Genomic DNA, 12,718 nt, shown 5'->3' on the forward strand with positions numbered 1-12,718 from the left:
TGTGCATTGCAGGGGTGAGTTATAGTCAACATGGGTAACTATAACTGCTGAATGTGTGATTTTGTAGGAGTAATCTGACCCTATCTATAACGTCCCTGTAAACTTTGCTTTTTTAAGTGAATTTCAAAGTTGTGGTTTTTTTTATTCGATTTGTTTACTATGACGTCCTTGTAAACTTTGTTTTTTCTCAGTGATATATTAAATGAGAGGAGCTGGATTGGCACGCAATTTCAGATGGTGCTACTCTGTAGCAGTCATGTGGCCAAAGAAACTTTGATAAATTGAACTACAATCCATGCACAAAACACAATCATGTGCCAAATGCATATGATCTATTTAATTCAATTCACATTTTGGGGAAAAACGCACAAACTCAACTTTTCATTGGGAAGATGGAAGCTTTTTTAAATTAAACTTTGGCTGCCCACCATCCATGCTACATAATCTGTTTGGTGCACTTGTACTTCTCCCACAAACTAATCTGATTATACCAACGTTTTTTTTTTATTTTAAATTTCTTCCCATTTATAGGACATTTTTCGAATTTTTTAAATTTTCTTCTTGGTTTATTCACACGTAATGTTTAATTTTCTAAACCGTGGACCCCCTGATTAGGTATCGTGGACCTCCAGGGACCATGGGTTAATAAAAAATGCCCTAGTGGCTTTGTTGAATTATTTTGGGCCAGGGTATTGTGCAAAACGGCTATGACTAGATTTTCGCTAAGGGCGCCGCCTTCTTGTTCCTACCCCTTAACAGCTGTGAAATTTGAACTGAGGTTTAGAATAGGTAAAAGCAGGATAGTTACCTTTATGATTATTCTTTGTTTTGGGTTCATTTCCTATTATCAGGTTGATGTATTTCCCACTGATTTGGGCTATTTATTTCAATTTGAAGGGGTTGTGGGGAAGAGCATCTGTGCAGGGATTGTGTGTGCGCTGTACATGTACAACATGGTACCAAAGCTCAAAGTTCTTTACTTAAACCTCTACAGCCTGAATTTTTGGTCTTCCCATTGTCTGAGGGATAGGGTTGGCAAGGTGCCATTTACAGTAGAGTACCGGCAACTATTTTCTCCTACTGGGAAGGTTTAGCAACTGCTTCACTTTGAGTGATATGGGCAGATTTGTGAGAGCTTTGATAACTGGTGTACCTCGACTACTGATGGGTTAGTGTCTGACTTAATAGTGATAGCCGTGTAGGAGTGGCATTCGCCCAGTATAATTTAAAATCCGTTTTAAATGACTTTCAAAGAGATGCTTAATGACTTTATTGCTTCATGAATGCATGATTCACGACTGTCTTCTAATCTCTATTTTTTATCCTTTTCCATACCCTCTTTTCAATCTTCAGGAACTTAAAGAACAAAAGAAGAAATTAGAGGCTGCCTTTGCTACAGAAAGCAGTTTAAACAAGTCCGAAGATTCAGAAAACTTTGAAAACATTTTTCAGTCGAAACTTAGGCCACTTCAGCGCAAGGCTGTCTTACAGCAGCGGAAACAGGCAATTGTTCAGCCCTTACAAGGTGAGAAATTGATTCTCCGTTGCACTCTAGTTGGATCCTGATGCCTAGCTAGTTTGACTCTGCTGACCGAGTAATCTATCCCTTGGTGGGTTGTGAGATTTTGTCTTGGAGTTTGCTGCTTTTTTCTTTTTGTTTCTGGAACAAATGGCTTCTAGTTTATGTACCCATTTTATGCTTGACCATCTCCTAGACTGTTGTATCCAAAGTATTGAAGTGTTTATTGTATTTCCTACAACAGAACCTGCTCAACTTTCTAACACATTTAATACTTTAATATTGTTTTGCCCTTAAACAGCTTGTGTGCAAAGCGATTAAGTGGCTGCCCAAGTATTGTGATTTTGAGTGTGGTAGCTTGTCTGAACGGACCCTTTTTAATTCTGTGAGGAGAGGGGTACAAGTATTCAGTATTCTTTAGCTCTTTGGTTTTGCAGATTGGAAGTTTCTAGAATGATCCTGTTCTCTTTATATGGTTGTGCTTGTGCGACTGTTCATTGCCACCTCCACTGTCGCCCCTACCTAATCTCTCTTCACTATAACTAAATCTTGGGCTGAATTTTGTTTGAATATCTCGGAAACCATCTAAGTCCAAGGAACAAGACTGAATAGTTGGAGGATTTTTGTAATTCCTGGGTCCCTTCCTGAGTGACTGAAAAGTAATATAAAAGACCCTTTCAGGGGTTGCCGCTGCCAACATAAATTGAGCAGAAAGACAGATGCAGGGTGTGTAATGTAATCCTTCCAAAGGATTTTAAATCTGAAGACTCTGAAGACTCTGGAGTTTGTAAAAGGTTTCACATGAAGACGTAAAGTACAGAAGAAGCGATGCAAGGCATACTAAGCCACGATGCATTCACAAGATGCCTTCTTGAAACCTAGGGTGCTTTCCCTCGCAGACTTGGATATTATCCATCAAACTAAAGATGACTTCAGCAAAAAAATCACAGATTTGATGCTAAAGACTGTTTAAAAGTAAAAGATGGTTAACTAGACCATTTCACCTTCAAACAAATCTGCCTAGAATGCCTCAGGGTTGCACCCATTCAGAGCGGACGCAAACTCCATCAAATTCAAAAAAGATAATGCTGGACAAATGCAGTCCGAATTAGTCCGATGATGCCTCCAGAGTCTCAAACCAAAGATACCACTTTAAGCAAATATTCAGACTCCACTTCAAAATACTGTTAAGATTAGAAACCAAAAAAAGAAGCCTTCAGCTGAACTGTGCCAACTTTTTGGTGCAGCAGTAGCAGAGTACTTGGCGCAGATGATGCCACAAGGGTGATAGGAGCCCTTTTGGAACCGCTATGAAGTAGGCCTTTTGCCTGGGGACACTGCAGAGTGCTTATGCTTCTAGTCTTGGAGCCGCACCTCTTTATGCTCTTTGCTATAAATTAAAACAAACTTAAAGCGCTGATGTTAGGACAAATCCTTAACAAATGTGTGGTGCAAGTCATGGCTCACCCTAGATGACCGGGTTTTCTACAAAGTTGGATGTGTTGCTCTATAGGGTCCTGTTGCAGACTCCTTCACATGAATCATTAATCATGACATTAAGAAGGTTGCAGTTATAGGGCCTGAGATTGTAATTGCATTTGTATAGCGCTTACAACCCCATACGAGGCGTCAACTCGCTTTTTCCGCGAGTAGCACTCTACTCCAGGACCCATAGATTTGTTATTTGGATTCAGAAGGATAGATGAAGGGGGAAAAAGGTTTATATAACACTTGTTACCCCTGATGAGGTGTTGAAGCACGCTACTCTGGAAACCCATAAAGGATTAGTGGTAAATTAGTATGGTGAAATATGTAAGTAATTTGAGTGGTGGATATTAGTCAGTTATTTGGAGTGAGTAGGATAGCAGAGTGTTAGGAAGGGGAAGAAAGGTTTGCATTCATATAACATCTGTTACCCCTGATGGGATTAGTGTTGAAAATGTATATATTGAAGTATGAAGTAATTTGAGTGGTGGATATGTTCTGTTATTTGGATAGAGATGGGTAGGTGGCAGGATAGTGAAAGGATTGTATTTATATAGCGCATGCTACCCCATATGGGGGTTTGAAGTGCTTTTTTGGCGAGTAGGACGCTAGTCTGGAACCCATAAGGATTAGTGTTGAATTAGTATGGTGAAACATGAAATTAATTTGAGTGGTGGATATGTTAGTCAGTTATTTAGATTGAGAAAGGTTGGGGTAGAAAAATGTTTGCATTTATATAGCGCTTGTAACCTTGATGGGGTGTTGAGACTCTTTATTAGCGAGTAGCACGCTACTCTGGAACCTTAAAGGATTGGTGGGGAACTAGTATAGTGGCATATGGAAATTGAGAAGTGAACATGTTGGTCTGTTATTTTGATTGAAAAGTATAGTGGAGGGATGGGGTGAAGGATTTTTTTTTTTCAGGTCCTCGCAGTAGGAGGCGGCTTTTGGATGAGTAAAGGTTTTTGCAGGGGAAGTCAGCAGGAAGAGTTTAGAAAGGTTTGTTTTGGGGGGAATCTGTGTAGTAAAAGGTGTCAGATGCAAGGAGGGGTAGAGTAGGAGCGAGTCTCAAGTGTTATTTTGGAGATAGTAGTGGTATGGGGTTTGTGATAAGTGAGTGGATGTAGAGGATATATTGATAGATGTATTGGGTGAGAGAATGTGTAGTTAGTGCATTAGAAAGAGTAGTAGCAAAGTTTGAGATGAGTCAAAGTTGGGCTAGAAGATATATTGAGGGAAGTATAGGCTGAGAAATAGGGTAGTGAGATCTATAGATCCACAAGTACATAAAGTATATAGATGCATAAAGGAGGGAAGCATATGTAGATTTAAGCGATTGATAGAGGTACAGGATGAGAAACAGGGTTTCAATGCAATGGGTCTTGCATTTGCGAGTGTTTAAGCTACCGGCATTGCAAACACCAATGTCCCCTATTTGCGTTTTTAAGAGCAACACCTATAATAAAAGGCATTGTCACTCCCAATGCCAATAGCACAACCTCCCACAAATGTGAACACTTTAATGGTGGCCGAACCCCCTTCCCCCAGACGCTGCTCCTGTAGTCCAGTTACAGTGAGCAGCATCTAAAAGGGGCGCGGCCAACACGAGTGAAAGCGCGTGTGAGGCGCTTTCACCCAACATGTATAGAAAAGTCGTTATTTTGGAAAGTATCTATAGCACGGCCACTAAAGTGAAAGCGACCCGCGCTGCTAAGTGTGGTTGCTAATGTAAAAATGGCACGTGTTGTAAATCATTTAATTGGCGTGGCCGCTAAAGTGAAAGAGGACCACGCCGTAAATTATATTCAGCTCGCCCACCATAGATAAAGCGAACCGCTCTGTAATTTAAATAAACAGATAGCTTAAAGTGTGCTGTGATGTCGTGGGTGGAGTACAGGAAGATAATTAAAGAAAATAGTGCTCACCAGCTTCTAAAGCACACCATGTAACAGTAAAACGTCCAGTCGTTATGGGAGGTTACAAATAAAGACAAGGAGGAACTATTAAGCTATTCAAATGAAAAGCAACGATTTTGCAAGGACAGTAACAGGAGCTAATTGAAAAGATGGCAGTGAAATGGGGAGAGCTTCTATGCTGTACCTCAATAGTGTCTCGTAGCGCATGCGGTGCCCAGGAGCGACCTAAAAGCATTGCTCATGCACATATAACAAACCGATAACTGAGAGCACATGGGCCACAACACATGCTGATGCATGTGGTCCCTTTGGGAGTCACAGCTGGAAACCATGATTGAGAAGGAGATATTTAGGCTCTTGTTTTTAAACCCATATTTGATAAAGTGATGTGGTTCAGACAAATCTCGATCTTTTGAGCGCTCTCTGAGCAGGATTGAAGAAGCGTTCTTCTTTTGAAGGCATGTTTCAGGAAAAGTTTCTGGGCTTTGAAGTGGACCAATTAGACACTGCAGGAGCTCTCCTGTCACCAGAAATAGAAGCCCAAATCTTTCTAGAATATCTGTAGACATTCAGGGACGTGATGACAGAGCGCAAATTTAACCCCAGCATGGCAGCCACTGCATCTGTCACCGCTGAAATACAACACGTTTTTACTGCAGGCACTCGGAGAGGAACTTTCACAAGGGTGGATGTCGGGACTTGCATGTGTTTGGTAAGGGCGGCCGATGAAGAGGGCCCCCCTTACATCAAACCAACAGTGTAATGTCCTAAATAGGGACAAAGATGCTGGGGCCCAGTTCATAGGTAAGTCCCCAGTTTTACGAGCAGCGCATCGCAAAATTGCCTGAAGGCAGTCCTACAAACTAGGGCACCTTCCTGCTGGAGAGTAAAATGTAATTTCCTGTAGCATACCCATTCATAATGCTCAGAGCTGGTGTAAGACCTTAATACATAAGGGCGCTGGGAAGAAGCTCAGAAGTTAGATTTGGGTCGAAGCAGTGACACAAGGCACCAAAAAAGGGTTTTGCATAAGCAACATAAAAATATTTGCAATGCAATACGGTCTCACACTTTAATGCAAGACCTATGGCATTGGAAAGGTGCCCACCATTGTTCCAGCTGCTTGAAAAGAGATTGCATGGCGCACTGAATGTAAGCAAAGCACGTCTTGAAAGTCAATAAAGAAAATAGTGTTTACAGACTAAATAACACGTACTGTGTAACAACCAAAGTAAAAGGGACAGTCTCCATGGGAGGTTACAAATTAAGACAAGGAAGGACTAACGAGCCTATTTTTGCAGCGTGAAACTTTCTGGATTCACTATGCTGGTCATTATTACGTGGTCTAGTGGTTGGGTCCGGAATCGCAGTCTTTGATTTTTTTTTTTGGTAGCCCAGGTGGGTGTTGACATCCCACCTTCTGGTGTACTTCCTGTGCCGTTGGTACGCTTCCTGCGTAAGCTCCAACCTTTGGGCTCACTATTTAGATTTTTTTTTCCGCCCTGGGGTCTGGATCATGACCGTGAGGTTCCAGAGTTTTTGGAGAAAAAGAAAAGCTGAAATCTACTGATAGTTTGAAGAATACATACAGGAACAAGACCGCCGGGATGACAAAGGAGGAGAACTTCGAATACTTCAACGTCCAACGGAGAATGCGCACACAGGAGGCCTCCTGAGCGCCGGAATGGACAAGACCCCGTTCAAATTCTGCAGCAATTGCCCCCACAAGTACGCGCAAAAGGACCAGCACCCGGTTTGCAACCTCTGCCTGCCGACCGACCACGAAAGCAAGGATTGCAACGCCTGCTCTGTTTTCACACCGAAGTCTCTGGATTGGAGAGAGGCAGAGGATAGCCAACCACAGCATGCAAGGAAAAGGCCAGCCTCCGTCGCTTCGGCCTCTTCAGTGACTAAGAGGACAAAATCGCCGAAGGACCAGATGACTTCGCGGTCGTAGAGGCCGATAAGAAAACTACAAAAGAGGTAGGAGAGACGTTGAGACCTAAAGCCCCGACAGACTCTCGAAAGCATGAGTCAGACTCTAGAAAAACAGTCTAAGTCAATTAAAGGAGCACTGGCGCCAAAAATGTTGACGGCCGCAGCTGCATCCAGGGACAAACAGCCCAGTAGATCCTTCGAAAAGGACTTCCAAGCAGTGAAAACACACGAAAAACCTAGGTCGTCTAAGCACGCCCCTGAAAAGGAGCACACGACGCTGAAGGAAAAGGACCCGAAGGCTTCTCCTAAATCTATGTTGAAGAGATCGTCCGAAACACTCCGCCGAACAGGCCACCGAGATGGAAAGGAAAAAGCGAAGGCTCGAGGCTGAAATGGATAACATCCTGCAAAGGAAAAGAGAATTCGACGAGCGGATGAAGAAGTTTACCATCCCGTCTAAGCCGACAACGACTATCGTCTAGGACGAGGAGGAGTTCGATGCCGAAGAGCTGCCAAACTCCCGAGACCCAGGAACACCAAGAGGAAGAGGGCCTATACTATTTCTAGGAAGGAAAAGACCAGCGCACAAGTATGGGCTCTGCATCCTCGGTGGCGCAGGGTCTGGATTGGTAGGACCTCTACGCCGGAAGAGGCCGTGGAGACGTAACCTTTGAGGCCTTTGCCGCCAGATGACATTGGGATCTGCAACCTGGTCATTAGGAACGCGGCAACAGCTTATGGAGTGAAACTGGAGGAAGAAAAACCAGTCTGCTTCCTCCTAGAGACCCTGCTCCCCACTCAAACCAGGAGCCCATTCCTCCCCATGCTACCAAGTGTCCTGGACCAGGGGAGAGAGCCATTTAAAGAACCAGCAAGCTGCAGGTCTGTCACACCCAGGACAGAGAAAAAATACAAACACTCCTCTAAGGATCCTTCCTACATCCAGGGATCCATCACAGCTGACTCAATCATTGCAGAAAAAGGGCCAATGTTCCCACAAACTCAGGCCCACCACCTGACAGAGTAAGAGGATAGACCTCACTGGAAGGAAGATAGAGAGAAATGCAGCAGTACACTGGCGCATGGCGAACTCAAACGCCCTACTGAACAGACACCACTACCAACATTGGGACAAGATGGGGCAACTGCTCAAACACCTCCCTGAGCAATACCAACAGAGAGCAACACACCTTCAAGAAAAGGTATTCAGGGGGCTCACTAGCCAACGGGCAAGGAACCGGGAAGACACGTCTAGCTGAAATGCAAGAGCTGGCAGCACTCGTGGAGGGCTGAGCTTTGGTGCAAATGGTGCTCGGGGCTGGGGCTTCTCGTACCCCAATGCACAACTGCGAGGGAACCTTTGGAGTCGAGCAGTTCGCAAATTGCAGGATGTCCAGGGTGTCCGGTCCCACGTCTGTCGTGTCCTTCACGAGTCTCAGCTTTGCTGTGGATGTGGGTCGGAGTCAGAAGTCAAAGTCCAGTTCCTGTGTCGCAGATTCTTCGGGATCAGGCGGGAGCCTTGAAAATGCAGACCAGCAAAGTTGCTGGTGGTGCCTGTTTGCACAGGGTGGTCACTCCTTGACCACAAGGGAGATGTCTTCAGTCTTCTAGTCAGAATAAAATGTCGAAGGTCCAAGAGTTCTGTATCAAAGTTTCGTTCTAGGATAATCTGAAGTCCTGGGGACACAGCTCCTATACTTATACCAAGGATGGGGGCTGGATTACCCGACTAGGTCCCTCCTATGGGTGGACCTGAGAAGGGGGTGGATACACCCCTTTCCCTTTGTCCAGTTTCGTGCCAGGGCTGGAGTGCCCCAGCAACTGGTTTGAACCGGGCTATGCATGGAGCACCTTGTGTGCCTGAGGCAGTGTCTAAATGCATTCACTGAATACAGCCCTTCCTGCCCCAATACACACAACCCCTGTCTGGGGAGGTGTTGTCACCTCCGTGGACTGGAAACTTTGTCCAGGCCGCCCTTGCTGGAGTTTCCCCCAGCAATAGGTCAGACTCGTGTCTGTGGCAGTAGCATCCATTTTGTGATGCTGAGGCTATTTAACTTTACCCGGGTAAAGCAGTAAGCTACATGTCTTTTCCCTCTAGAAGGGTGGAATGCTACCCCCGCCGCCAGAATTGGCGGGGGGGTAGTATTCCAAAGTGTTTAACACCTTACACAACATGTTTTGATTAAGCCAAACCAAAGTTAGCATTAACCGTGAGGATTATAATGCGCTTAAGAGTATATGGTATGGCTATATCATACAACAGCTATAAGGAGATGGTTCCGAAAGCTGCAGAGGGGCTCAGCTCATGCTAGGGCACCCTCTCACATAAAACCAAGCACTCTGCCTCCAGGATTGTCGAGGCCTACCATAGGAGTGGCTTATAGGTTTATATGTGTCTATATGTAAAGGCAGATATAGGTATACTATATCTAAGTAAGGGGTGATTACACCACCTTACCCAGGCTGCGTGAACAGACCTGTGGTGTCGGTTTGGAAGCTAAACCAGGGGTGGCACAATACATGCTGCAGCCCCTGGTAGGCTGAGGTTACACCTATGCCCTGGGTAGCTATGGTACACTATACAGGGGCTCACGGGTGACCCAGTAACCAATTTGATATGTACCTAAAGTACATGGAGTCCATTTTATAGAGAGAGCAGATAGTCTGGGGCCCTGAATAGCAGGGTCCCAGGCCAACTAAGCCGCAAAACACCAGGGAAAAAGGTGGGGTAACCATATAGTCAGATTCCACCTTCCTACTGTGCAAACCTTTGCGAATATTGAGATCCTCACCTGCTTTCCTGGGGCCGCTCTGTTATTGGGCCCGTTGTTGTAGCCGGTCCCGCTGTCCTGTGCCGCTGGTCCCGCGCACCCCCCTCTGCCGCATTTCCACACCATCGGTGCGGCCGCTGTGTGGGGGAGAACGCAGGGCACAGAAAACTACCATCTCCAGCTGCCTTTGCGGGTGGAAGCTGCCTACGGGGGAAGCTTGCCAGGAGGCACATAAATCATGGTGCAATCCCCGCGTCGCGGGAGCGCGCGGGACTGCGCCGGGCTAAGCCCTGGCAAAAGGCGGGCCGTCTGTGACTGTCCGGGGCTGGCCAAGGCTGGGCCGGGCCACCTCCCTTGGCTCGAACTATCCTGGACACATGTAAGAACTATGCTATATGCATTATTATAAAGTTTGACTTGCTGATTTCACTTGTTTATTTAGTTGCAGCTTCATTTATGTTGTAGAAACTGAGTACTAGAAGTTTAGGCCGGAAATCGCTGGTGGGAGGTTCTGTCAGAGGCACATTGGATAATGTCATCACGAGGGCCGCCTCAGTGTTAGAAAGTGAAATTGTATACACTGAGCGGCGTATATCCTCTGAATGGCAAAACAAACGCTCTTCTCTGGGGGCTATCCAGTTAGTAACTACCCCATTGCATGATGGTATTAGCATAGAACAAACAAGTAATAAAGGTATTCCCCCCCCCACCACCACCACCCCCCACAGCTACAAGACCTACCTGAATGAGCAGTGAGACCTGGGGAAACCCGATGTCACAGATATCAGCATTGAATTACTGAGTCTTCCTCTGAGGAACAACCATTAGTGACACCTAGTAAGCCTACTAACAAGAGGATTAATGCAACAAAATCATAGGGACCAGGTACTTCCATAAAAAGAAAGCTGGGTGGAAATAAGCAAAAGGGAAGCCGACCAAAAACCTCTAAAGTTGCCACGAGCCCCACTAATCTTAAAGGCCCAGCTGAATGTAAAACCGTCCATGAATACTCGACTATACCCTTTTATCAAGATCTAATGAAGAATATAGAGCAACTAATTAAATCTCTATTGCCTCTTGTTGAGAGGGGAGGGTAAAGAGAATGGCGGAGCAACTCTGGTCTATTCAAGATACTGGGACAGCCAATACAAACTTACTTAAAGAGCTGTCAACAAATAGGCATCCCCTGATCCCTTCTGTTCCGGTGACGGAATCTAAACCAACTAACCCGGTAAATAGTACAAAGCTGTTACCTTCTGACCTTGATAATATTATGGCCACACACATTTCAAAAACCATTCCTGAATTTAATAAGCCTAGGAAAGTAAGAGGCAGTGCGCAAGTAAAAAAGATAGGCCAAGAACACTAACATTGAGAGGAGCTCCCACACGGACGCAAAGCTTAACGGACCTGCTCAGCACATAGATCTCCCACCAGAGGCAGAACCTTACGTCGTCCTTCTTACTGGGGTACCAGAGTTGTTAATGAGGAAATTTGAGTCATCAAACCCTCAAAAATAAGGTTATGCATTGGCTAAGAGTGAACAGGCCATTACCCCCAAACTTGGATGGCGAAATCTTACATGTTAGAAGGTTAGGCTGGGTGGGCCGAAGGCCAAAGGATGTACATGGGGATATTGTCATCATAAACTTCAGGGATCATAGGGTGACTAACCATATTAGAGATTGGTACCCTGAGGGCTATGAGGGAGGTATATCCACAGATATCTGTTATTTTTATCCAAAGGCCCTAGTAGGAAATCCCATGCGATCAGAATATCCAAATACCCGGAGTGTGGCGGTTCCCATATTTAACATTGCCACCTCTAACCGCTTCTCTTCACTCTGTGGAATGGAGGGGGTTGATTGACCTTTAAAAGGGATTGACAAGATCGTGAGGGAGCATGAGATCCACAAATATAGCTGAGGATATATTAAATAAAGAAGAACTTTTGTGGCCAAGCACAGGAACAGGGAATAGCTTGTACAACTAATCTTAGAATGTGTGTCCCTATTGGCCAAGGGATACAGGCATTAAATCCTTCTGTAGAAATAGATAGAATTATCAGAGTACAATCATCCTACAATAAGGTTAGATGCAAAAGTAATCCAGACCTGAGAATCCTGAGCTGGAATGTTGCTGGTTTAGAATCTAGACTAGGTGATACTGATTGGCTGCGTATAATATCCTCTCGGGATATAATTATGTTGCAGGGAACATGGGCAACACATGATTTAAATGTTGAAGGCTTCCATTGCTTTAATTTAGTGGCATCCAAGCCCATGGACTATATGGATGAGTTGGACCTATGTGTAAGTTACATAAAATCATTTGTCTTGTGGCCCTGGGAAACGCCATCTTAATTCTATACACGTAGGGAGTAACCGACTTCTCTCCACCCAGAATTTCCCGTACTTGGGGATGATCTTTGCTGCGACTGGCTCGTGGACTGGGCATGTTGCCCACTCCACGAGCAAATCCTCAAAGGTCCTTAACTCTATTTTGAGCCTCCCCCGACCAAGGAAAATAGGTGCCACTGAAGCTATTTTAAGGATTTTTAAATTGCACTGTGTTCCGTCGCTATTTATGGGGCAGAAATATGGGGTGCGGCAGAGACCAGGTGTATCCAGCAGGAGGAAAACCGGTTTTGCAGAAAGCTGCTGGGAACACCGATCTCTGCCTACAAATAGATTTCCCACAGAACTTTGTTAGCCTTTTATTTGTGATCTTATCAGGGCTCGCCCTGCGCTATTTTGGCACTCAGTCTGGAGGAATGATTCAGCCACCCTGACCCAAAAAATTATAAAAGACTGTCTTGGATGTGAAAGAGGGATGGACATACCATGGCTTTCGGGGGGTGTATAAAAGTTTGTGCAGTATCGACAAAGGTGATATTTTTCTGTATCAGAGTACATCCAGATCTGCACACGAGTGACTTGAAGAAAGCACTCTACTCACTTTATGATATGGACAGGGCCAGGGAAGAATCCAAGAAAACCACGGTCCTTATTTATATGGGCAGGAAAACACTCAGTCACATACTGCTGTTATACCTCATGCTGCCAATGACAAACTGGGAACAAAGT

At 45.0% G+C, this 12,718-nt stretch overlaps 1 protein-coding gene across 2 annotated transcripts in view; it reads left to right on the forward strand.

Annotated features, from left to right (window-relative positions):
* KIF22 (kinesin family member 22) overlaps positions 1–12,718 on the forward strand; it is a 157,828-nt gene that overhangs the window by 124,734 nt on the left and 20,376 nt on the right. For both annotated transcript variants that reach the window (XM_086950588.1, XM_086950589.1), the window contains exon 10: positions 1,354–1,525. In XM_086950588.1, the coding sequence (XP_086806714.1) occupies positions 1,354–1,525 (172 nt within the window). The remainder of the gene's footprint in view (positions 1–1,353; positions 1,526–12,718) is intronic.

Source organism: Lissotriton vulgaris, unplaced genomic scaffold (assembly GCF_964263255.1).
Source record: "Lissotriton vulgaris unplaced genomic scaffold, aLisVul1.2 SCAFFOLD_1510, whole genome shotgun sequence".
NCBI lineage: Eukaryota > Metazoa > Chordata > Amphibia > Caudata > Salamandridae > Lissotriton > Lissotriton vulgaris.